The sequence below is a fragment of the Kwoniella shandongensis genome, chromosome 11 (assembly GCF_008629635.2).
Source record: "Kwoniella shandongensis chromosome 11, complete sequence".
NCBI classification, from domain to species: domain Eukaryota; kingdom Fungi; phylum Basidiomycota; class Tremellomycetes; order Tremellales; family Cryptococcaceae; genus Kwoniella; species Kwoniella shandongensis.
In genome coordinates, this window is record NC_089297.1 from 489160 (window position 1) to 513666 (window position 24507).

At 51.2% G+C, this 24507-nt stretch overlaps 7 protein-coding genes across 7 annotated transcripts; 3 read left to right on the forward strand and 4 right to left on the reverse strand.

The window, feature by feature from the left end:
* Positions 1–2: 2 nt before the first annotated feature.
* On the forward strand, positions 3–1207 carry CI109_106053 (uncharacterized protein; the record flags this gene model as incomplete). The annotated part of the gene is made up of 6 exons (XM_032005051.1): positions 3–30; positions 81–266; positions 320–559; positions 616–821; positions 883–1009; positions 1059–1207. The coding sequence occupies 6 exons, from the start codon at positions 3–5 to the stop codon at positions 1205–1207; spliced, it is 936 nt and encodes a 311-aa protein (XP_031860563.1).
* Positions 1208–1294: 87 nt separating this feature from the next.
* CI109_106054 (uncharacterized protein) lies at positions 1295–2294 on the reverse strand (the record flags this gene model as incomplete). The annotated part of the gene is made up of 3 exons (XM_032005050.2): positions 1295–1640; positions 1695–1847; positions 1918–2294. The coding sequence occupies 3 exons, from the start codon at positions 2292–2294 to the stop codon at positions 1295–1297; spliced, it is 876 nt and encodes a 291-aa protein (XP_031860562.2).
* A 1291-nt stretch (positions 2295–3585) lies between these two features.
* Positions 3586–5942, forward strand: CI109_106055 (uncharacterized protein; the record flags this gene model as incomplete). Its single annotated transcript, XM_032005049.2, has 13 exons — positions 3586–4230; positions 4290–4297; positions 4363–4386; positions 4434–4487; positions 4540–4605; positions 4664–4851; positions 4907–4947; positions 5021–5051; positions 5105–5174; positions 5228–5380; positions 5432–5453; positions 5510–5593; positions 5649–5942. 13 exons carry the CDS (start codon positions 3586–3588, stop codon positions 5940–5942), a joined length of 1680 nt encoding a protein of 559 aa, XP_031860561.2.
* Positions 5943–6178: 236 nt separating this feature from the next.
* Positions 6179–6673, forward strand: CI109_106056 (uncharacterized protein; the record flags this gene model as incomplete). Its single annotated transcript, XM_032005048.1, has 1 exon — positions 6179–6673. The coding sequence occupies one exon, from the start codon at positions 6179–6181 to the stop codon at positions 6671–6673; it is 495 nt and encodes a 164-aa protein (XP_031860560.1).
* A 35-nt stretch (positions 6674–6708) lies between these two features.
* CI109_106057 (uncharacterized protein) lies at positions 6709–8604 on the reverse strand (the record flags this gene model as incomplete). Its single annotated transcript, XM_032005047.2, has 3 exons — positions 6709–7351; positions 7411–8126; positions 8515–8604. The coding sequence occupies 3 exons, from the start codon at positions 8602–8604 to the stop codon at positions 6709–6711; spliced, it is 1449 nt and encodes a 482-aa protein (XP_031860559.2).
* Positions 8605–15306: 6702 nt separating this feature from the next.
* CI109_106058 (uncharacterized protein) lies at positions 15307–17999 on the reverse strand (the record flags this gene model as incomplete). The annotated part of the gene is made up of 3 exons (XM_032005044.1): positions 15307–16408; positions 16458–17208; positions 17264–17999. 3 exons carry the CDS (start codon positions 17997–17999, stop codon positions 15307–15309), a joined length of 2589 nt encoding a protein of 862 aa, XP_031860556.1.
* Positions 18000–20385: 2386 nt separating this feature from the next.
* CI109_106059 (uncharacterized protein) lies at positions 20386–24335 on the reverse strand (the record flags this gene model as incomplete). Its single annotated transcript, XM_032005043.1, has 8 exons — positions 20386–20494; positions 20572–20785; positions 20861–21761; positions 21819–21886; positions 21948–22047; positions 22109–22146; positions 22201–23581; positions 23655–24335. The coding sequence occupies 8 exons, from the start codon at positions 24333–24335 to the stop codon at positions 20386–20388; spliced, it is 3492 nt and encodes a 1163-aa protein (XP_031860555.1).
* Between the last annotated feature and the right edge of the window lie 172 nt (positions 24336–24507).

Genomic DNA, 24507 nt, shown 5'->3' on the forward strand with positions numbered 1-24507 from the left:
CTATGAAGGTGTTTATTCTTGGTGCAACAGGTAGGTGGGGTATCATCGTCACCATTGGTCAGTACTTACATCAAGTGCAGGCTTCATCGGTCTACCCGTTGCTGAGGCATTCGTAAGAGCTGGTCATATCGTTTACGGCTCGACTCGATCCGAATCCAGTGCAGCTAAGAAGCTTGCGCCGGTCGAGATCATACCTGTGGTCTGCGATCCGCACAGCAAAGAAGGTCTGGACAAGTGGGGCAAGATCGCAGCTGATTGCGATGTTGGTCAGTTGTGCAATGTGATCCTGTCAGATATCTGTGCTGAGCGACGCATACAGTCATTGACTGCCTCGGGGCCACCGGACCCAACGATGCCGTCTCTGCCTTTAAGAACTTTCTATCTCATGTAGATAGACCGAAGAGCTCTCCTAAGCCCACATACATATATACTTCTGGTCTTTGGATCAATGCCAGGGGTATGGGTGGACTGGACAAGTGGACGGATGAGCGACAACCCACCTCAACGTACCTGGAAGCGGTACAATGGCGTCCACTGGTGGAAGTCCCAATATTAGAGAGTGAGTAAATGACGACCATCTGGGAGCCACTGACTGATTCCGGCCCATCCCTGCAGGCGACCGAGTACACGGAATCGTGATTCGAGCGGCGGTGGTTTACGGCAAGGACGGATCTCTCTTCGGACCATACATCTTCGAACCGGCCCACAAGGCAAGCAAGACCGCCGACAAAGTATTCGAGACTTTCTACAAGGCAGATACGAGAGTCGCTTCGATACATACGGATGACGTTGCCGACCTGTACTTAAGGGTAGCAGAGCGGGTAAGTGCAAGGCAACCATTTTTGTGTGTCCGCTCAGTATTGGTACTCACCTGCCTGTCAGGCTCCGATCTGTTCCGGCCAGGTCTTCCTTGCGTCAAATCAAGCAACTGAACGTCTGACGGACATCCTAGACGCAGCAGTCCGAGTATCCGGTTGTAAAGGATACAAAGCGAAAGAGCCCACCGATCGTACGTAGCCATTCAGCACCACTGAATAAGTCACTAATACCTCGTGTAGCCTGGGACAAAGCGTGGACATCAACTGTACTCATCAAGCCGTCACTTGGCAATGCGTTGACAGGATGGACACCCAAAAAGATGAGTCTGGTGGACGGGATGGACATTTACTACGCTGCATGGCTCGCAAATAAGGAACTATCAAAGTAACCATGTATGTCATCAATATCTACCAGATCCATATGCAGTTTCGAGAAGACCCAGACTCTTGCTCTCACACCACATATCAGGCACTTGTCAATCACGGCGTGTCTCGCCCAAGGCAAAGGCAGCTTGGAGAGGGTCTAATGAAGTGACCTGTGGCTGTGGTGCCGCATCCCAACCCATATGAACGTCTGTTTCCCGTCGACCGGTCATATTCGGCAGTTCATCACCCTCGCTCATATCACGAGAGTAATCAAACTTATATGCGGGATCGATCACGCTAGAGCCGGCTGAGCCACGACCCCGCGGCTTCCTGCGAAAGTACGAGTATGCTCCAGACATAGCAGAAGTAATGGCCGACTTGGCTCTGGAGAACATCGAGGAAGCCGCCCCGCCCGAAGGCAAGTAACGGCTGTAACTTCCAGATGTAGCCAAAGAGCTATTCGAAAGGTACGTCAGCACATCTCGTTATGATATCCAAGAAGAAGCTCACCTGTTTGGAGACGGGTCAGACGAAGCGCAAGGCGAGGCAGTTGCAGGGTGTGCGGTAGATCGAAGCGGCACCGGTTTGTGACGACTTGGGAAGCCTGAACTATAATTGAACGAACGCTGAGAGATAGGCGCATTCTGAAACCCGGAAAAGCTGCTTTAAAGTGCGATCCTTGTCAGTTTGAAGCACCGCCTTGTATGTGCGGTGATAAAACTCGTCGACTCACATATAAGACGCTCCAATGGGGCTCTCTGATGATTCGCGGTCGTAGTTCCGACTGATAGTGGAGTCCTCCTCGGTGTCGCTCAAGTCTGACACAGTCATAAGGCTTCGATTGGAATCCCAGGACCCGCTCACAGGAGAGACGGGTGTGTTGTTGTCGTAGGCAGAGTAAGTACCATTGACGATGTTCGAAACGTGATCTGAGTAAGGCGTGGCAGAAGTGCCATACTCATGTGAGGTAGGAGAATACGATTCCCTCTCAGACCAATATTCGTCTGAGGCATGGTCAAAGACGGCGGCGGAAGGTGATCCAACGCTGGGAGCGGTACTAATCGATGGAGTGTAAGAGGATACGCTTGAGTATATAAGTCCGGTGGACATTTGTTCACTCAATGACATGGTGGCTTGAACTTTCGATTTGCTTGTGTCTGTGTCTGTAATTTGATTGTGTTTGACGATGAGGGAACAGAGTGGCAAGGGGGAGGAAGGATTAGTACCACGTATATGCTGTCTGAGTCTTGCAGCAGCCTAGGAGGTCGTCATGTTAGGGGCATCGTGAAAGGATGGTATCTGTCAGAACATTCTGTCAAAGGAGCACTGATGACTGCCACAGACACGACGTTGCCACATGTTACATGTCATGGCTCAATGCCTAGAATCGTGAATCGTTGCGCACTGCCCTTGCCATCAACAACTCGGTCAGTAATTGAAAAACGGACAGATTTATCAACGGTTCGAAACTTCAGGAGGAGGTAAGTATCATCTAGGTTCGAGCGATTGATCGGCAGTTCATGTGGAGCCACGATGGACATAGAGACCGCCGTGATCGGTGACCGTTCCATTTACATGCCCTGCAGACATCACGAAATTCAACAACATAGGCGACTTTTTGGTGTCCCAAGGCCCACAGTCGTTGTTCAACATCAGTCCCTTCACGATCCCGGTCAACAGGGTGCCGAGAAGATATATGGAACGATAACGAGATGTATCTTGTCGATTCGGCCTACCTCCCGCCGTAGATCTGAAAGCCCGCGTTGACATGCACTGAGAAGTCCTTCGATAACCGTGCGTATGTTGACGAAAAGGATGATTACGCCAACCTCCACTTTCTAGACGTCCTATAGATGACATGCATTTCCAACGCATCGACCTCTTTTCGAATGTGATAGACACCCAATCACCGTTCATTCCTAATTCCTTCCTAATGATCGGACCGATCGGCATACCAGAATGTGGGGTAAAAAAAAAGGGAGATAAAGCCGGCGGATAACTCGGTTATGAGGTCTGAAAATAGAACCCAAAAAGGGTTAGACAGAAAACTTGGCGGTCATCTCTGACGTAAACGTCGTGCATCACGAATCAATCAATAATCATTGCAGAACAACGAGGACAAGAACAAGAAGAAGGATCCCATCGGCATCGTCCGATCTTAATATAGCTCAGGTCACGCGCACGAAAACGTAAAAGTCAATCAGAGTGCCTGAGGAATTCCCATTCGTCCTTGTGTGGGGCGCAACGAGGGCACCGAATCATCAAGGGGAAGGGGAAAGAACAGGTGGGCGAGAAGAGCGGGATTTAGTGTTTTGGTTTGATTGTGATGATGATGGGGTTCGAGACATGCAGGAAGAGTATGGACGGAGTACCCAACCCTCTAGTGAATTCATATATAGTGATGCAAGGTGCTGCTTGTCCCGTTCGTTTTTCCCCGTCAAATCATCTCCTTTCCTCACTTTATCCAGCGTTGCATTCGATTTTTCGTCGACACGCTAAGATGTCCATGCAAGAAGCAGCTGCAGCTGCCAAGCTTCACGATGGCAACTCGGACTACACTGCACCAACCCAACATCGACCGGCATCTGCCAAAGCCCAACTTGCTGCATGGCACGCAAACAGGGGGAACAAGTCTTTCCTCCGTGCCATGATCCCATCTCTGCGTCAACCAGCCGCTGGAGAGATCCCAGAGACCAAAAACCCGATCAAGCTCATCCGTATGGTGTCCGGTTTCGGTTGGCTCATGTTCTTCTCCGGTTGGCTTGCCTGGACCGTTGACGGTTACGACTTCTTCTGCGTTTCTCTCACGATCGACGGACTCGCTGAACAGTTCGAGGTGAAAACGACCAAAATCACAACCGCGATCACCCTTACTTTGCTTTTCCGATCTCTGGGTGCTTTGATCTTCGGTATGCTAGCGGATAGATACGGTCGAAAGTGGACCCTTGTCGGTAACTGTCTTCTTATCATGGTCTTTGAGCTCGGCTCCGGCTTCGTGAACACCTACCCGCAGTTCCTGGCTGTTCGATCGCTTTTCGGTATTGCTGTGAGTGTTATGTGCATATAATGGGAAAGACAGGGAGCTGATGTATTTGGGCAATATAGATGGGAGGGTGAGCTACAGACGCGTGACGATGATTGCCCGCGATAGACTGACTGACATTGCTTTGATCAACAGTATTTGGGGTCAAGCCAGTGCAACGTGAGTGACTTGATCGTCTCGACGAGTCCGTGTTAACGTTTCTCCAGCGCTCTCGAAAACGTTCCAGCCGCTGCCAGAGGACTTCTCAGTGGTATCATGCAGTAAGTGCTTCTGGAGGTCTGCGTTTCAGGCTTGATATTGACTATGCCTCAGGCAAGGTTATGCGGTCGGTTATCTCCTCGCGGCTGTCATCAACCTCACTGTCGTCCAGACAAGCAAGTGAGTGCCCTTCGTGTTCCTGCTGTGATGGGTGATAGGTACTAACTCCATCGCGAAGATACCACTGGCGAAGCATATACTTCTTTGGTGCCGGTTTCTCTCTCCTTGCTGCCATCGTTCGAGCATGTTTGCCAGAATCCAGGCAATTCATCTTGGCGCGCGAGGAGGCGAAGGCGCAAAACATCTCGAGCAAAGAGACCACTCGACTATTCTTCATCGAAATGAAGAACATGTTCAGAACCAACTGTGAGACAACTTGTTGTCTCTGTACACGAAAGCACTAGCTGATCCAGTTACGCAGGGCTCCGATGGATTTGGGCTGTGTGCTTGATGACGTTCTTCGTGAGTGTGGCAGCCACCGTACGAGTGAGCTATCGCGTGAGTGGCACTTACAAGGGGTCCTTTGGCATTTTAGAACTTCTTCAGTCATGGTTCGCAAGATCTTTGTGAGTTCATCTTGCATCGCAATAAATCTACACAGCTAAAGGACTACACGCAGATCCCAAATACCTCACTTCAAGTAAGGGTTTCTCCTCCAAGCTGGCCTCCAAGGCTACGATTATTTCGAAGTAAGCCTCCTGCTTGGCCTCCCGTTCGATATTACCCGCTAACACTATCTCAGCTGTGGTGCTATTGTCGGTGGTACCATTGCTGGATACTGCTCTCAATACCTCGGTCGACGGTTCGCTATCCTTGTCTGCATTTTCTACACCGGGGCGTGGTCAGCTCTCTGGCTTATTCCTCATTCTTTCGGATCTCTATCGGCCGGTGCATTGTGAGTTCTGTTAAAAATGATTGGAACCCTGGCTGATATCTTTTCCCACAGCTTTGTCCAAAGCGGAGTCCAAGTGAATATCTTCTGCTTTTCTTTTCGAAGGATTACAAAGTGCTGATAATATTGCAGGGTGCATGGGGTATCGTTCCTGTCTATCTAGGGGAAGTTTCTCCTCCAGCTTTCCGAGCCTTGTTCGCCGGATTATCTTACCAAGTATGTCCCGTCCAATCCATGGCTAGGGGCATGTTATACTAACCAAGTGACACAGCTTGGTAACATGGCTTCTTCTGGAGCTGCGCAAATCGAGTCCGACGCTGGAGAGACGCTCAAGCTCCATGGTACTCAGACACCGGACTACGCCAAGATCATCGGTATCCTCATGGGCGCCGTGATGGCATGGGGTATCATTTGTGTTATCTGCGGTCCAGAAGCCGATCACTCACACTTCGAAGAGGCGAAGGTTGCTACTCAACGAGGTGGTGGTGAGGCTGTCGGAACAGACCTCGTCCGAGGCAGAATCGACGATGACAAGCATGAGGCGTCCCATGTCGAGAAGGTTTAGGTGCGAATTCGCCGTTGTTGCGAGAATTCAGAAGCGGAGGGATAAATTAGTTAGGGGAATTGGCGCGGTCTTCAATGGAGCAAAGAAGCCTTAGGCATAGTCGTTCAAGACCATGAGCATGCAACTGTTTGTATGACGATCGGCCGCTTAGGTCATTAGACATTGGGCGACACTGACAGAAGTCATGAGAGCGGAACAGCCACACCTTTCCATATAACCAATACTAAGAAAACACCATGCCTGCTACCAAAAGAAACGGAAAGGCTACTCATCAAAACGTCAAAGGAATAAAGGTCCAACAGAACTTCGCCTGGATCACTGGAGTGGAAATCCGGCTTGCATCAACCACGGTACCTGGACCCACTTCGCTCTCTGCGACTGCCGTGGCTCTTCTTTCGGCGACGGGAACGATCCTCCTCGTCGTCGGAATCCCTGCGGTCATCATCTCCTTCATACGGTCGGCGAGAAGGCTCCCCGTAGACGTCTTGGGAGCTCTCTCCCCGTCCGTAATCTGCGGTAGTGCGATCTGTGTCGCCGCCCAGCCTCGGTATCGTGTCAAGTGGATCGGGCATTTGCGTCCAGGTATCGCGATGCTTGAGGGGATTGTACTGCTTGAGTCTTTCCGAGCTGTCAGGATCGAATTAGTGTCAATTCCCTCAATGAGAGCAAAGGCCAGCATCAAGCAGCCTGCACAGGTGCCCGCGGGATGTGATTGTAAAGACGGCTTGTGATAGGTCATGGTGTAGGCAAGCGAAACCCGATAGACTTACAGTTTATACCCTGGCCCGCTGAGTTTCCAATCTCGCATTTCGTTGGTTTTGACATTCGTGCGCATCGAATCCTTCACACGCTCTGATACGGGCTGTTTGAGACTGTCTCTGCGCCCTGGCTCTACGTCCTTTGGCCAATTCGGTCGAGTCGTCAGGGCAAAGGGACTTCGTATCTCCTCTTGATCGTAAGCATCGTAATCAACAAGTGATAATCTTGCTCGAGAGCTTGAACGATCTCTCGATCCGCGGTCGCTCCGTTCATTTCCCCTATCAACTGAAAATGACTTGGAGCGCGAGCGAGAGGAGGAGCGGGAAGAACGCCCGCGCTCGTCATTGCCATGCTTGGTTTTGGAAGCGTTTGGAGGATATTTATCAGCGGGCCCCTTTCCCCTTCCGGAACGCTTGGTGGCCACGAAAGGCTGCACATCCGTACGACGTAGATCCTCACGGAAAGGTGGAGATTGCAGATCACTATCGGGCGCCTTGTGTACATAGTCGTGGTGAGAATGTCGGCGGTGTCGAGATCTGAGGTCAATCGGGGAGCTCGGTCTCGATTCGGCCGTCCCATAGGGTCCGGCGCCCCCGTAGGCAGGGTAATCACTGGGCGATGATGCTGGGGCCGCTGAAGCAGGACGATCGCTGTATGACCTGTCAGTAGCAGTGGGTAGGGAGAAGGCGCTCTGTGATTTTCCGGATACTCGTACGCTGGAGCGTCGGACCGACGTCGCACGCGATTGTCGTCCACTTCAAAGGCTCGCGACTGGCTTGGCCGACGGCGTGAAGAGGGTCCTGCTGACCTCGGGCTCGATGGACTGGTGAAGTTGTCACGTGTGGTGGCCGTGGCAGTGGATGGAGACCAGTGGCTCTGTCGGTTGTGAGGCTGGGTAGGGGATCGATAGTCATCTACCGGCACTGCCCGAGCGTCTTGAACATGATATGCCCTGGAACCGCTGCCGCTCTGAACAACCCGAACAGGTTGGGGTGCGGGAGCAGTGCCGACGGAGCCCGTGTTGACAGATAGACCAGGGCTGCAGAAGGTCTCAATCTCGGGAGTGCCTCTGCCTCGCTGGTAAAGGTAAGCTCCACCATCGGAACCGGTATTCGAGAGAGGGCCGGTGTACTGTGCTGGAGACATTGGCTGCATGGAGCCGTACGGTGCTCCAGTGTCTACATAGGTCCCCACATGTGTGCTGGATTGCCCATAGATACCCAATGAGGCATAGGGATTCGAAGAGGAGGATGCTGGTGGATAAGTGGGTGAGGTAGGGGACGAAGCTGTAAAGCTTTCACGTCGACCGCGACGACGTTGTTCGTGACCAGACATAGTGGGCAGGGAGTGTATTGTGTGGGGTTGTGGGCAAGTGGTGAAGTATGAAGTGTGATGTGAATGAGAAAGACCAAGTATCCAGATCGTCTGGTGAAAGTGTGAGATGGATGAATGGTTTGTGATGAAGAAGAAAGAAAAGCTGCGATTATCAGCCCTCAATTACCCTTCTTATACCTTGAAAATACACCCCATCGACTCCCCAGGATTTTCACAACGCTCAATATGATGAGGGATACACCTGAAAGGATCTCATCCATTGACAAAGAGGGGTTAAAAGGATCGATGTGACGTCAAGGAGAAGCAAAACCTCGGGCATCGTTCACTTCTTGTCTCACGTCTGAGAGCATCCATTCAAGCACTATGACCATGGCCGGAGGTCGCCTTCTAGCCGAGATAGACAATATGTTGCATAGTATGACTTCCGTGTTTCAAAGTTGATACTCAGCCAGTTGGTGGCGACGTCGTTGGTAAATACCTTGTCCCGGACTGAATCGAAGATGACACGACGCGACCGTCCCTCGCGCTGGAGAGCGTTTAGATCCAAAGGCGATGAGAATCTGGTCATGATGGATACTGCGTCTAGAGAGCGAAAAAAAAGGCAGGTATGAGCGGTCTCAGAAGATGCAGCACAGTTCATGTACCAAGAATGACAGTAAAATATAAGTTGTTGCCTCTCTTATCAAACCAAGCACTGTGAGGAAGAACATTGGATAGTGAATGCGACAAGTTCAGATATCACATCCCTTGCATACTGCTCCAGTGCTGTATATACCTCCAACCACTGATATCTATAAAACCGGCATTAAGCGAGAGATATCGCAAGGAAACATAACAGATTAGACAGGGGATTTTCTATACAACTGTGGTCAACTTCGTGCGCCACAGACCACCCAAACGTCGCGATACTGTAGCTATCGTCGGTGGCGGTGGCGGTGGCCGTCAGGATGATGGCCTTCACGGTCCCTGCGATGGCTTTCTTTATGGCGCCTGCCGTGGCGAGACCTGTCGTCAGCATTCTCTTCATCAGGGTCGTAAGCTGTTGCTGCATATCTTGTATCGACCTCTTGGGGAACAGTGTTCGCATAGCCAGGACCCTCTTGTTGGTAAGCAGTATCTTGATAGTCGGTTGGCCTCGAAGGATGATCGTCAGTGTCGCGCCCCTTTGCCTTTGCCCTACTTTTCGACAACGGATCATTGTTTGAGTCATCATTCCAAGAATCTCGGGGTGTTTTGTTCAAATTGGTAAGGGAGAGCATGGTGCGGCTGTTAGTGATCAAGGCGAATCAGCATGTCTCATTCTGTAGGTCATTACACTTTTGGTACAAGAATAAACATGGATGAACTTTTGGTTGAGACAAGTTTCCCGACAAGATTCAGTTGATGGACTCACACTTTTCGGAAAGGTTTCTGTTGGTTCAGTTGGAAAGCTAACATATTGTATTCAGGAGTATTGTAAACCTTCGTATCGTTGATCCGCTTTTGAACCGGATCCAAAGAATTCCTCTGGTGTGTTCGTGTGGCTTCCGGTCGGCGAGAAGGTTCTCGGTTAGATGAGGAAGCTCCACCGTCTGCCTTTTCACTGCGACTACTTCTCCTCGACCCAGCCTTTGAGCTTGAGGGCTCAGCCGAGGAGCTTCGGTCGCCCCGACCCCGCGATGCCGATCGCTCTTTGGATGGAAGTCTGGCCTGTGGTCGTCGCTGAAGTATTTGACTAGCCTGTGGGGGATACCGGCGGGCGGTTGATGATGGTGTTCGACTACGAGTCGAACCTGGGTCGCCGAGCTGCGAACTACTCGACATTGGAGACACAGAGAACGTATCATCTTCGTTGGGCAGGGAAGTTGCAAACGTATAGGTGGAGTCGCGATGGTTGGGAGTGACCTGATCTTGGTAATGCAATGCACTGCTAGGATCGTACCGAGCGGATGGGAGTGCCCGCAATGGTGAGCCTCTCGCCTCGTCCCACATAGGCGGAGCAATTTGGGAGAAAGCATCGAAGGAAGAGCTTCGACTGGAATGGGTGCCGACATCTTGGAGGGCGAGTAGGCTGCTCTTTCGAGGACGAGTCGAGTCCCTTGGGCGGCGGAGGTCTTCACCAATTGAGCTCCCACTGACTCGTCGATTCGACGTCGACCTGGCACGGTTCTTGAGCACAGAAAGGGGTCCGAGGTGTGGGGGGAGTGGTGGCCTATGACTGACACTGCTCGATGGATCGGTGAGGTTCAGCTGCTCCATAGGAAAGATCCCTTCTTCGACCATACTTGTACGACTGCTTGTGCCACTGCGAGTGAAATACCCCTCCCCGTAAGGGTGCGAGGGAGAATTGGGTCCCCAACCAGGGGTGGATCCCGGTGATGGTCTGGCAATTCCCTCAGGTGCTCTGGGAGACGAGGATCTGCTCTGTAAAAGGGAGTCGAAAGAACCGGGTCCCAAACCAGGGGTGTTTACTGGTGAGCCGCTGGGAAACCCACCGGTGGTAGTAGGAGAGTAGGATTGATTTGGCATAAGAAGAGAGTCGGGAGAAAGAGTACCCGAAGATCGGCCATGTCTAGAGAACGGATCCAGCGGGAACCTCGGGGGTTTTGGCGGGCCTGCAATCCGACGTTGTAGATTCAAGCTTGGCCGACTGCTCGATCCATCCCGGCGCTGGAGATATTCATCATATTCGTTGTCAGACATAGTGTAAGAGCAATGGTGGGAGTAACGTGTTGTCAATGGAAGGTGAACGCTGTAGTGGGCTGTTGATGTGCAAGATTTTGCTTCGTGGGATGTCCGTCAAGCTGCTGTATATGTTGGAAATATGGAGTTGCGATGGCTATGCCGATATATCAATGATGGGATTTCGAGTTACCTGGTACCCTTTTTATACCTTAAACTGCAGCTAAGTGAGTTCCCAGGTTTTCACGGCGCTCATTTTATTGGATGGCGATATAGCTGAAAGGACAACATCCATTTATAAAGAAGGGGCTAAAAGGATTGGTGTGACTAACAATGACGGAGGTCTGCTTGTCGTGTTCAGTTTGCACCATCGCACTGAGTCCGAGAAACCATCGCACGTCATTTCTCATCTCCTACCATCTAGTGACCTTCTGGCCGAGGCGGAGATGTGTTGCACAGAATGACTTCATCGATTCTCCTGCCCGATAACATGTAACGTGTAAGAGGATAGATATCCATTCAGTTCCAGAAGACAATATACAGGGGTTTTGGCTGGGTTTGAATTGAGCTGCTCGAGCCCTCGTCGACGCGATTAGTTAGCATTGCAGAGATTCATGCGCCCAATAAACCCAAGTGAGCAGGAACTGCCTCGGCTATGGGATGGGTCCTGACCAAGATTACGATACAGCAGAGAGTAAGCGACTCATCATATTGTTTGTTCTCGTACGAAGGATGATGGGGCAGCCACTTTTCAAGCATCATCGCTTTAATATACTCGAGTATCGCATTACAGTGCCTATTTCGAGAGCATAGGAGCTGTGCTGCTTGAAGGTCTGGAATCGAGAAGACTACCTCAATACTCAGCTCAATCATGACGTCTCATGACGACTCGACTATCCTTTCATATTGGACAGGTGAAACATAGGCCGGAAGACGTCTTAAGACGTCTTCTAAGACGTCTTCTCTCAGTCATTGACAGCCAGAAATTGGACTGTCCTATTATACACAGGAGCCGAAACAGAGGCAAAACAGGCATTTTGTCCCGGCAATGATGTACCTGTAGTCTTGACCCCTAGACTGTCGATGACCTCGTCATTTCGTGTTAAGGGGATGCCTTCTAGCTCACCCCCTTGGACCCTCGATGACCACCTTTATACCATCTTCATCACTCTGAATGTCTGTTAGTGTAAGAGAAAGATGCTCTTCTTATACCGGTGCAATATCCAGTATCTGAAGCTCATTGTTGCGGTATCCTCCCCTTGTACCTGCTCCCCAAAGGTGTCAAACGGTGAATGCGATAAGCCCCAGGCCCAATATCCGCATCCCTTGCATAGCGTCAAACTTGTATCTACCTTCTCCACTAAATACATTGGCATCACCCAGCAAAACGAATAACAACAGGAAAATCCTTCCTCCATAACTCAGCTCCATGTGCCACAAACCATCTGGAGGTCATAGTAGCTAGTGTCGGTAATGACGACTGCGGTCGCGCTGGCGGTGGTGGTGGTGGTGGCTGCGGCTGCCGCCGTCACGGCGTTCATAGTTAGTGTCGTAATTTGCGTCTTGGTAACTAGGCTCCTCAAGCTGAGGGTAAGCAGGGTCCACGGTAGGATAATAGCTAGGCTGAGTCCATTGTTGGCCGAGGCCCTGACCGTAGGTAGAGGCGTTCGTTGTACTGTTGTTCGCATACGGGTTCAAATTGCCAGTATAAGGAGGGGCTGCAAGGTATGGAGCAGGCACTGGAGGCAGTGGAGGTAGTGGAGGTAGTGGAGGTAGTGGAGCTTGGAGCCTATCCTCACTCGACGAACCTTTCTGCTTGTTGAGGTTGTTTCCTGAGAGCTTGCGCACGCTGCGAAACAATTTGGTTGGAATCGGGTCAGCGAGCGGTCGTTCCAAAGAGACTAACAATCGTTCGCCGTAGATAAAACACTCATGTGTTCTTTCTTGTGCGATACAGTGCCTCAACATGATGTACATAGTGGAGTAACTCACATATTTCTCACAAAGCCACGAGACCGACTACGCTTCGAACTGCCAGAGTGCTCTTCCCTTTGGGACGAAGTCGCTACAGGCGGTGGAGGCGGTGGAGGCAGTAGAGGAGCATACATGGGCGGTTGGAGAGAGGGCTGAGTATCCTCCCTGTAGCGCGAATGTTGTCGATTGGATGAGGATTCTCCACCTTCTGTCCTTTCGTGACGACCACGTCTATCCGATTCTTCGTAGTAATCGGGAGGTTGAGCGGACGTGCCGCCGCGACTTCGGGATGACGATCGATCTCTGGGCCTCCTGGGGTGTGGGTGCTTACGAGTGTCGCTAGACTTGGGGGGGTATCGGGAAAGGTCTGGTGATCGTGTCCGACCACCGAAATAGTTGTCCTTCGGAGAGATGGACGACATCGGCGACACGACATAGCCCGGATCCGCGTCACTTGCAGCTGAATATGTTTCACCGGAGGTGCGGCCGCGAGTGGGGACCTGAAGCGGGGGTGGCGACGGAGTACGTGCCGCATAGACCGAGGGCCCGATGGGCGCCGGTAGAGCATCTTGGAACCCAGCAAGATCGAAAAAATAATTGGGACTAGAATTGTGGGACCCTTCAGCAACGCGTGACTTTGGCTGGTGACGTGCAGAATCCCGTCGGCGGTGTGATCCTGCGCCGCTGGAGCCCCCACTGGTTCGCCGAATTGACTCAACACGTTGGTTGATTGGCGCAGCAGGATCTCTGGGGAACATCGGCGACTCCCTCGGGGGAGATGGATCCATAGGAAATATCTCCTCTGACACACTGGCATAACTGTTTTGGTGCGTGTGGTACCCGCCAGTCCGTGCATGATGACTGGAAGAGAGAGACCTGCGTTCCAAACCAGGGCTCAATGCCTGTGATCGCCTCCCAGAAGAGCGAGAGGGAAACTGTTCAAGAGAGTCCCAGGAAAGATCTTGCGTACGTAGGCTATTTGGAGAGGCAGCTGACCCAACGGCGGACATCGGTGGCATGCTTGCAGTAAAATGAGGCTGGTTTGAGCTTGGATAATATCCCGGGCTCGAGGGGCCCAGATACTCATCATCATCATCATCATCGCTGAAGTAACCGCCCATAGTGAACGGAAGAGAGTGTGGCAAACTTGTTGTGTAGACAAGGTAAACGGTATAGTGAAGTGCTGAAATGCAAGAACTATGTCTCGTGTGTAGTGATGTGTGAAGATGTGGTTCAGATTGTTTTGGGATTGTGGAAGTTGTGATGATATGAACGTGTTGAGATTTTTGAGCTATCTAGTACCCTTTTTATACCTTGACATGCGCCTCATCGACTCATGAGAACTCGGTCATTCCCCCTCTGTTGGGTATGTAGCTGAAAGGATGACACCCATTGATAAAAAGGGGGCTAAAAGGATCGGGGTAACAGCCAGGAGACGCCAACAATGGGTATGGTCTGCTTCTTGTGTCAAATTTGCGACAACAATCGACGCATGCAGCACGTCAATCCTCGCCTTGTGCCTTCTGGCCGAGCAGGACGACATGTCGCACAGCATGACCTCATCGTTCCCCCCTGCCCGAGAATGTGTAACGGGTCAGAGAGTGAGGTTCTTTTCAAATCCCAGAAGACACCTGACGAGGGGTTACAGCTGGACACGAACTTCAGCTGCTCTCTCAGGTTTGCTGACCCAAAGCAGCATTAGGTTCGGGGATTCTCCAGTCGCTTTATATGCTCGTTCTGTACAGCACAGCGTGAATGCATCGCATAGTGGTTATCAACCAAGATCCGTTGTACACTTGAAGGGTGAAGTTTTCACAGTCTAACACCCAAAGTGCTCGAGTAACTTAAAACACCTGAGCGAGGAATGGCCACGAGACGGTCAAGTCGTCTCAACCATTCTATCCAGCGCCCTCGACACAGTTCGGTCATGACGTCCGATGACGACTGAGCTTTCCTTTCACATTGCAAAATCGAGCTGAATACAACGCAGGCTGAAACAGAAACAAAACAAGCCCTGGCGAGCCTGGGATGCCTTCTCACCGACCCCCTTGGGCTCTCGATGACCACCTTTTTACCATCTTTATCATCCTGGTTGTCCTTCAGTGTGAGGTAAAGTAATTCCTTTCATACCGGTAAACCGTCCAATTTCTCAAGCTGATTTCTGGGATATCCTCCCCCTCGTACCCGCTCCCCCAATTCTCCCCCCGCCGCCGCCCAGCACCGTCCAAGCCTCTTCAACCAAGCTGTGTGAGCTCTCAGGTATTCTGTGCAAGAACGATGTGACTGTATCAGTAGAGTATGGCAAGCTGGACAAGATCGACATTCTTCGAACATCTCAGATGCATATAGACATTTCACATTCATGTAATCATAACACAACACTACGAACAATATGTATCTGCACTGCACCGCATCGAGCTGATTCCGGACCGAACCAAGCTATAAATAAAGAATGACTAGACTACTACTGCTACTCCTACTAAAACTACAATGGAAACAAATTATCATTAGAGAGCGTCGTGGTATCCCCTCGAAGGAAAAGATCGTGTATGATTCCTATCCTATCCCTTCTCCGTCCATATATCGAGAATCGTGATATCCAGCATGGAACATCTCAAATGAGGTCCTTTTTGTTCTAGAACATATCTTCGTCCCCCACCGCGTTCGCCGTTGCTTGCGCCAACTTCTCTTTCACCCTTCTGACTTTCGACTCCTCCCTCTCCCATACTCGCTTGACCTCTTCCTCCGCCACACCTTTACTTTGTCCTTCCAACAAACCCAAACCCTCTCGTACCTCCTCTTCCCGCACACACAATTCTACTTTGCCCGCGTTGGCAGATTTGCTTCTCGACGAAGCGGAGTGAGAACGACTCATTGATCCGTTGGTTGCTACACTGACCAGACCCAAGGTCTCGAGATTGCTCAGCAAATCTCGGTAATCTGACTCTGCGGCGGGTGGGAAAGGCGAGTTGACATTCGACAAGATATGAGAGTATGTCGCGTAGAGGGTAGAAATGGTGATATCGGCCGTTTGAGGAATTTTAGAAGGTGTCGAAGGGGGAGTGATGGCGCCACTTCCGATGGCGGGACAGCCGTTCAGTCCCGCTCGTACTCGAGAGAGGAAGACGAGCATCGACATGAGCACCATCTTGCCTTGCAACTGCACCGAACGGATCTTCTTGCTTGTGGCAGAGACGTTACCGCCAGTTGATGATCCTGCCGCAGCGCGAAGTTGCTGGGTATACGAAGTGAGAGCTTTCATGACATGTCCGACAGCGACTTTGGTCATGGGGACAACCTTGTCTTCACCCGATGCCGCGGCGATCGAAAGCTTCTTGATCCACTCGGCTTCAGCGAGACTGACAGCGGAACCGAGAACACCGAGACACATTCGCAGATCACCGTTCTGTGCTTCGACCTTCCGTCCAAGTAGGACAACAGCAGTGGGGTCCACTTTGACGCCCTCAACATTGGCTGAAGCGAGTCGCGCATTGACGATCGATGTCATCTCAAATGCGCCATACGCCTTGAATGGCAGAACTTGCGGTTGAAGACTGTCAGGGAGGACGAGACGTGCACGAAGGGTGAGGTCGAGCGTGTTGGAGATGGCGACCACTTTGGTGTTGGAAGAGCCGTGAGGCAGCGAGAAGAGCTTGGTGAGAAGGTGAGATGTCGCGGGAGGAGCGATCGAGGGAGGAGGGGGCATGAGCGAGTCCACCTCGTCAAGAATAATGAATCTGTGTGACCATTAGCCTTGATACTGCCATGTGGATACGCGAGACTTACACTTTGGTAGAGTCTTGCCCGATGAACTCCTTCACATCCTTTTCACTCTTGCCACACTGCAACTCCTCTCCAATCCTTCTCCAGACATCAGTGAGCTTCAAGCCCATACATCCGAGTTCGACGATCTTCCATCCCTCTGTCGACATTTGTCGACCAAGGGCAGTGACCAACGCGGTTTTGCCCGTGCCAGGAGGACCAGACACATACATGCCGACGTCGTTCTCGTCGTGGCCTGTGAGGTACGCTCGTAGTGTCGCTTTCTCTTCGTCTCTCCCAACGATGGTCTGGTCGATGGTAGCGCCGGACGTCGTTGACGATAAACGAAGGGAAGATTTCAACTGCTTGTACGAGTTCATCTTGTATTTGTCCTGAGGTCCATCCATCTCGACATCGGTGTCCTCGAGCGAGTCCGATCGCTCAGTCTGCATACGCATGAGACTGACACGCGCTGCTGCACTGTCAATTTCCACTTCGCTGCGTAAGGAAGGCGACGAAGGTGGTGGAGTGGGAGGGAAGATACCCGTTGCCATGCGTCGGGTGACAGGACGCGCTTTGGTCGGTGTTCTGTCGAGGTCAAACGGGTCCACATCGTCGTCCTTGAGTAGGTCGAGGGGGTCCGCAGACGTGGCTGTCTCGACAGACTGTGCGGAGAAGGATGCTTGGGAAGGTGAAGGTGAGGGGAGTCGAACGCCACCCCATGATCCGATTGATGAGGCCGATGAGGAAGGTGCGAGAGAAGAGTGACGACCACCTGCAACGAAGCCACGTCAGAATAGAAAGGGAAGGGCAGGGAAGGGTCAACTCACTACCGGTGGTCTCACTTCTGACACTGGCCACACTACCACTTCTACCTCTTCCAGTTGCACTACCGGAATAACTCCCTCTACTTCCCACTCTCAACCTCTTCCTTGACGATCCTTCCTCTTTATCCTCTTCCTTCTTTGGCGGGATGTTCTCCTTCCCTTTGCCAAATCTTCTCCCACCCGTTCCACCCAGACCCATATCACCATTACCGCCCTTCGGTGTCGATCCGCTGCCACCGCCTGCAGCAGCTGCCGAGGTAGATGCTTTCAGTTGAGTTGGTGATGCAATGGTTGGGGTTGATTGAGTACGAAGTAACATGCCGCCTCGCCCTGAACTTGACCCTGAAGAGGAAGAGGTAAGTGCGGGTGAAGGTCCTGGTAGACCTCCTAGACCGACAAGCGAGGTTGAAGCGAGATTTGATGACGAGGAAGAGGATGATAAAGAGAAATTTGTTCGACGCGTGGAGATGCTGAACAACGAAGTGGATCGAGACAGACCACCATTAGGTGGGGGAGGGTGTGGTTGGTTGGCAGCGGAACGAGTGAGGATGGGACGTGTCGTTGTCGATGATGAAGGGGTGTTGGTGCTGGTGGCTTGTCGACGTGTTGTAGTGGTGTTGGAGGAAGTAGAGTTGTTTCGCGTCATGGGAGTGGGGGTGGATGTGGAAGCAGATGAGGAAGAGGAAGATGGAGTAGGAGGATCATCTTCCTGTCGCGTGCGCTTGGTGGGACCCGCCATGATGAGAGATATTACAGAGCAGACAGGATCAAAAAATGTACAAGGCAAGTTGACAGACGGATCGATAAGCGAGAAAGGCAAACGGAACAAGGACTAGGAGACAAGAAGGAAAGATGACAATGACGAATGGAAGGAAACGAACAATGTCAATGTGTGAATGGGATGAATAGTCCTACTACCAAGTGACGAAACGGATCATGATTGAGATGGGAGGATGAAGATGCTATGCTATGGTGCTATGGTGCAATGTAGGGTGAAGTCGAACATGAGCAGATTGTAATGTACCAGCAACATATAGTAATGTGCCAAACTAAACCTAGTAACAGGGGACGCGAATATTCAGGGCTTAGCATTACAAGCCCCCGTCGCACTATGCAGTCAGATTTCTGTATCGTACCAATGGGATTTGTATGTGTAATGGTTTTCAGGCACCATCCACCGGGACACACCCAGAAACATGACGAGAAAAGTTACAGAAAATACTCGTCGTGTGGCCGTGAAATTCAGTCGCGTCGATCCTGACATTTCTTTTCCCTGAATCTCCCATTTAAACTTACTCTGTATATAACGCGAATGGTATTGTAACGGCTCAGGGGTGTACAGTGATGGAAAGGATGTACATGTGTAGTGGAAAGCAAGCCTTGTTTTCCATATAGTACACTCATCAAGCATTGGTAGCTGCAGCTGCGATCATGATATATGTGCACAGGAAAGATCGTGTATGTAGAGGCTGTTATCAACGACAACGCCAAACCACACTTACCCCTTGAGACAAACGATCCAAGCATCGATCAACCCGCGTACCAGATCGAATCCCTGGTCTATTACATCTACTCATACCCAAAATCCCGTCAAAATTGAACCAAATCCACTTTCATTGTTCCTTCGGGTGAAACCGAATCCACGTATGGGTGGTAACTTACTATAAGTTTTGGACCTGTCAGGTCGAACGTCCAAGACCGCGATACGTGATATTTTGAGTTCTAGCATCATTAGCATACTTGCGAGCTTGCATGTACGCTATATGCCATAGACGTCATGTACGCATACAAACTATCCCGTATCACGAACAGGTCAATGCCGTGCAGTACATGCTACATGCTACATGCTCGGTACTGTACAGCTATGATATCGCCAAGATCGTCTTCTGTCTCCGTGGGTACGAGTACTCAGATCTGAGTGACTGTGAGTGAACAGGACCAAATTCTCGGCGTGATTATGACCGGCCGACCGACCGACCCGTCGCCGCGCACTTCTTGGCAAGCGGCATAATCAGAACCATCACGATCGTAGTAGATATCCACTAGATCGTCGGCGAATTGGAGATGCTGCGCCACGACACGACATGATAAGTCTAGGTATATATATATATATAATTCGTAGCTAACGCAAACGCCACCTAACACATCCACCTGGATCACCCCTTGATACATTCTGTTACGCGTCTCGGGTATAGTATACGAATTTGTTACGCGACCTCTTAAATCATTATTGGTGCGATTCATGATCTGTGCACACGACACGATCGATCTTGTCTTGTTCCAATCAGGGATTCGTAGGATAAGTGCGTCGCAAATATGCATAAAGCGGGTTATCGCAAAGCTGTCATACTCCCTCTGAGCACCGCGCTCAGTAGACGATGTCAGGTGAGTGGGATGTTCACCCTGAGAAGGGGAGGATTAGGAAGGGATTGACGTACGCGAGACGTTGGTAGGGATTCCGAGAAACTCATCTTTCAGATCCCGTACGAGTGAGTACTGCACACGATTCTTTGGAAGACATTACGATTCCAGGGATATGAAAAGGAGCACGACGAATCCAGTAAAGTTAAGAGAGATCTACAAACTCAAGACGGGAAAGAGAGAGAGAGATTGAAATCCGAAATTCTCAAACTGATATACCAGTAAAATATCAGATTCTGGTCCCATCTTGGCACATGTGTCCCGACACGGCACTCTGTTTCGCTATTTCCGCAATGTATTCGCCCTTGCGCATGCGCATGTCGACGAGCATGTCGTCCGCCTCTCCTAAGTGAACTTACATCGAAGGTACAGTGGACAACAGCCACTCGGATCAACTGAATTCTCTGACTGTAAACCGATCATCGATCGATCGATCGGAAAACTATACTCGTGTAAGGTCATCTGATCACACACATATCGCACGTTGTCCCGTCGCATACACATGTGTTCCGTACGACCACGTTATGTATAGCTCTCTCACTATTGCTGCATGTGCAAGTCTGCACTATCTTATCGCGAGCAAGTATCGTTTCACATCATTACATCATCAAGATCATATCAAGTTATAGATCATATCGTCCCATATCTAATGTCCATGCTCTGTGCCCTTCCATTCCACGATTACAGCTCTCTCAGCTTCGACTTCACATCGCCTTGCCTACGCCTGCAGTACTCAGTCCGAACTTGAATCTATCATCTTCGCTTAACCATCTCCCTTCCACATACTTAGCTTTGATGAAATCGCCTATCTGACTGCTCAATCCAAGATAACAAACATGGATCAGCTCGCACCTCTATAGGTGATGATGTGAGAGTCACGTCGCACTCACTCGTCGCCCGGTCTCTCTGCTTGTCCGCCACCTCGAGCCCACTCCCATACACCATTACCCCTCTCATTGCCCCACTCACTAGCAATCATTATCATCTCCGGACTCCAAATGTCCAGATCGACAGAGCGAGGCTTGGACACGTGTGTGCCCAAACTACGATGGATGCCACAACATCGTATACAGATGAATAAAACCATGGGTTGATCTCGGAGACCTTAAAGGGAGTCAGTCTGTCAGCTTCCGTGGTCTTACCGAGGAGTCACTGCGATTTGACGCGTCTTGCACTCACTGATAGTCGCCCACCGACTCGCTTTCATATTCTTGCCACAATCCGCACACTTCCTATTTCCCTCCAGCTCCGTGATCCTCCTCAACTCCGCTAGATCTAACGTCGCTGCCCCCTGCTCCAACCCTGGACCTGCTATTTCTGACGCATGCGGCTTATCGTCGCTCCTACTCCTTGTCAACATCTGTCCCCCTGGATGTTGCAGTTCGTCATCAGGTTGATTACTCGTTCTTCGGACCGCCTCGCTCTTCACTCTTCTCTTCGCTGATCCGGGACTATCACCCCCCGCTCCGCTTGGCGACGAAGGTCCCAATCCAAGTCCTAAGCCTGCCATCTCTAGTACTCGCTTCTCGATTTCCCCATCAACCCAAGACGGTCTACCACTCGTCTGAGCTGGAGGGGTCGCTGTAGAGGTAGAGATTGACGTCGCGTCGCTATTGGGTATAGTCTCCATTTCCGGCGTCGACAGAGGTAAACTTGATCTACTAGACCCTCCTTTGATGAATGATGGTCGGGGTATGTCGAGTCCTGCGCCGAAAGAGTTGCGGTGGGATCGATCTCCACCGCTGCCGCTCCCACCGCCAGTGACAGCGTTGGAAAGTCGTTCACCACTCTGTTTGAGCACCTTCTTCAAGCTTGTCTTCCTCGTTCGCTTTTCACCTGTATCACTGGAGTGTGCACTAGTAGGTGTAGGTGGCATCGACCGGCGTCCACCTGGAGGCATGGGTAGTCCAAGACCAATGATTCGACCGTTAAAGCCTAAGCCCAACTTTGAGCGAGTAGGCAACGCGTGATCGTCCAAGGATCCCGAAACAGTCCGAAGTTTGCTCGCGTCGAACGTGCGGACCGAGGAAGTACCGTTGATACACGATTCGATAGCGTTACATATCGCGTATAGCCAAAGCTGCGAGCAGAGTCAGCCGTAGGTCCAAGTTAGCATTTCCGCGATTCTACCACCTACCTTCATTTCATGTTCTGATGTCGCCTGGTATAGCCTTCTCCCTTGAGATGGTGTGACAATTTCGAATACTGCAGACATGCGGTTCGAGCTTCAGTTTTGCAATTTCCACCCAATTCTGTGGTAGCTCACCAAATCTTCGATCTGTCCCTCGCCCCTCACGGACACTCGCAAATTTCAGGTCGATGACAGCGTGTGCTTGCTCCGGAAGACCGATAGCGCTATCTCGATACTACAAGGAATAGTCAGACACTATACCCAAAATAAGTTCGAAATGCTGCATGAACACTTACTTCGTAGATCCGAGAATGGTCCAAGACAACCCAATACTCTGTACGCTGACATTAGTCACCACAGCAGATCGCAGAGTCATGTTATTACTCACTCTCCCATTTCCCTTTGCCACTACCGCTCTTACTCAATCCTTCCCAGCTTCCCATACCCCATAACACGCCCTCTTTCTTCCTGCCCGCTTCCTCCCTCCTCTCATCTTCATCTCCACCTGCACCCAAGCCCCCTACACCGCCAATACCCATTACCGGTCGACCCACACCTACCCTCGCAACGTCGATACTGTGCCTTGAATGCTCTTTCTCCACTGGAACGGTAAGATCCGGAGAATGTGTCACGGGTGACGAGACGACATAATCGCCGCCTGATGCGATGAAGGGAGATATGTAGTCCACTCCATTGGGCATCTGGACAGAATGTCTAGATGGTAAGGAAGGACGAGGCGAGACTAAAGACGTCTGCCTCGGTGGCGGCAGGGGCGGAGTAGACATCTCCGCTGGAGCAGAGTTCGTATACATCGAGCTTGGACGATCCCTACTTGTCGGCAATTCGCGATGCGTTGGCAGCTTCTCTGCTCCTAATTGAGTCGGTGTTGTCGACCCATCATCAGTCCTTCGTCGTATCGGTGCTGGTTGACTGAATTCGCCTCTTGTATATCCGCCGTCTAAGCTCACTCGACTCAGTCTTTCTCCCGAGTTCGCTTGTGAAGCTAGCGCATGTGAGCTTGTGGAAGGTGTGAGGAATTCTCTTAATCGACCTCCGACCGACCGATGTATCTTGTGTTTCTTTGCCTTCTTGTAGTCCGGTCCTTCGGAAGACACAGGAATCATAGCGTTCCCTCCAGCATACCCTTGTTTGGGTGATAGAGGGTCTTCACTCCACGACGCTTCGAGTTCTTGTTGTCTACGAGCCGTCTCATCTTCCAGTAAGGTGGTTTGGTGATTCCGTTTCGCCCAAGCGTGTAAGAGGTCGGATCGAGTCTTTGCTAATTGTGAGAGGGAAGACGAGAGTGATTCCTTGAGTGTTTCCGTTTCTGATGAGGGGGATTTCTCATTCTGCCGTGACAAGAATTGCACTGGCATTTCAGAAATAGCCAATCTCTCTCCTGTGGTCGCAGCACGATGACGACCTCCTTCCTCAGTTCCCTCCTTCCTTCCCGGAGTCTCTCCCAGAAGTCCACCAACCCAACCGTAGAACCCCACGAGCAAGTCCAAGCAGCCTACAGAGCTCGGAGGGACGGCGTAGAGCAATGTGGAATGATGGTTGTAGCGGACCAGATCCCATTGGGCATGACGGAGCGCATGAGCTATGTCGGATGGACCAGGCTGGCCGACACTGGCGCTCGAAGACGCTACAGAATTGCCAGAGCTCTGCTGGGTGTGAGAGGATGAGCCGGCAGCCGATGGCCCGGCAGTCGAAGCTGTTTGAGGTGAGAGATAAACCGATGTTTGATGGTAGAACTGCTTGGCTGTACTCTGCAGCGAATAAGCAAGATTGCATCAGCGCTTGAACTGTATCCTCCAAAGACAGCAGGCTTTTTGAGCTTACCTCGTACCTCGCGTGAGCCCCACCTCCTGCCAGACCCTGCCGTTTCAACTCTGACTTTACAGCTTTCACCCCATTCTCCACCCATACCTCCATTGTTTCCCTCTCCCTCCGCCTCTTCTCCCTATTCACCTTCCTTATGCCCGTCTCTGTATCCCATATCCCGGCCTGATACTTGTTCTGTACTCCATATCCACTCTCCAACCATCTTCCTAAATCTCCTAAAGATACAAAGAGGTCATCTTCTGCCTTCTCGAGCTGTTCTGCCAAGGCGTGGACGGCTGATGCGGCGTTCAGGACGGATTTGGATAATCGTTTCAGTGTGACAGCGGAATGTTCGAGGGCTGAGAGGGTAGATTTGAGTAATAAGGAATCCGGAAGAGGTTGGGTAGGAACTAGGAAATCTGCTCGCGCAGCTGTGGGAGGTGATGGTGATGGTGAGGGTGAAGTGGATACAGGTAGTGCAGCTGCTCGAGAGGTCTGTCGAATCCGAGATGATGATGCAGAAGATAGGGAACTTGCTCCGTCACCCCCGGCAACAAGGAGGGACGATGCGGGCGTCTGAGGTGAAGGAGGGTCGTCTATCCCTACCGAAGAGAAAGACAAGGGGGAAGGTTGTCGAGGTACGGGTAGTAGAGGTGGTGAGCTTGATGGGAAGGGTATACCACTGCTTCCTGACGGCATGTTGTCGAGCTCTATCGGGACGAGAACGAGCTGATGCAAACAGCCATGTGAGAGATACACTTCTGTTTATTGCTGTTGTTGTTGTTGTCAACGAAGCGGAGTCTGAAGTCGGTTACCACTGAGACATCATCTCAGGTTACTTGTCCTTAGCGGTCCATGCTCAGACCTGACT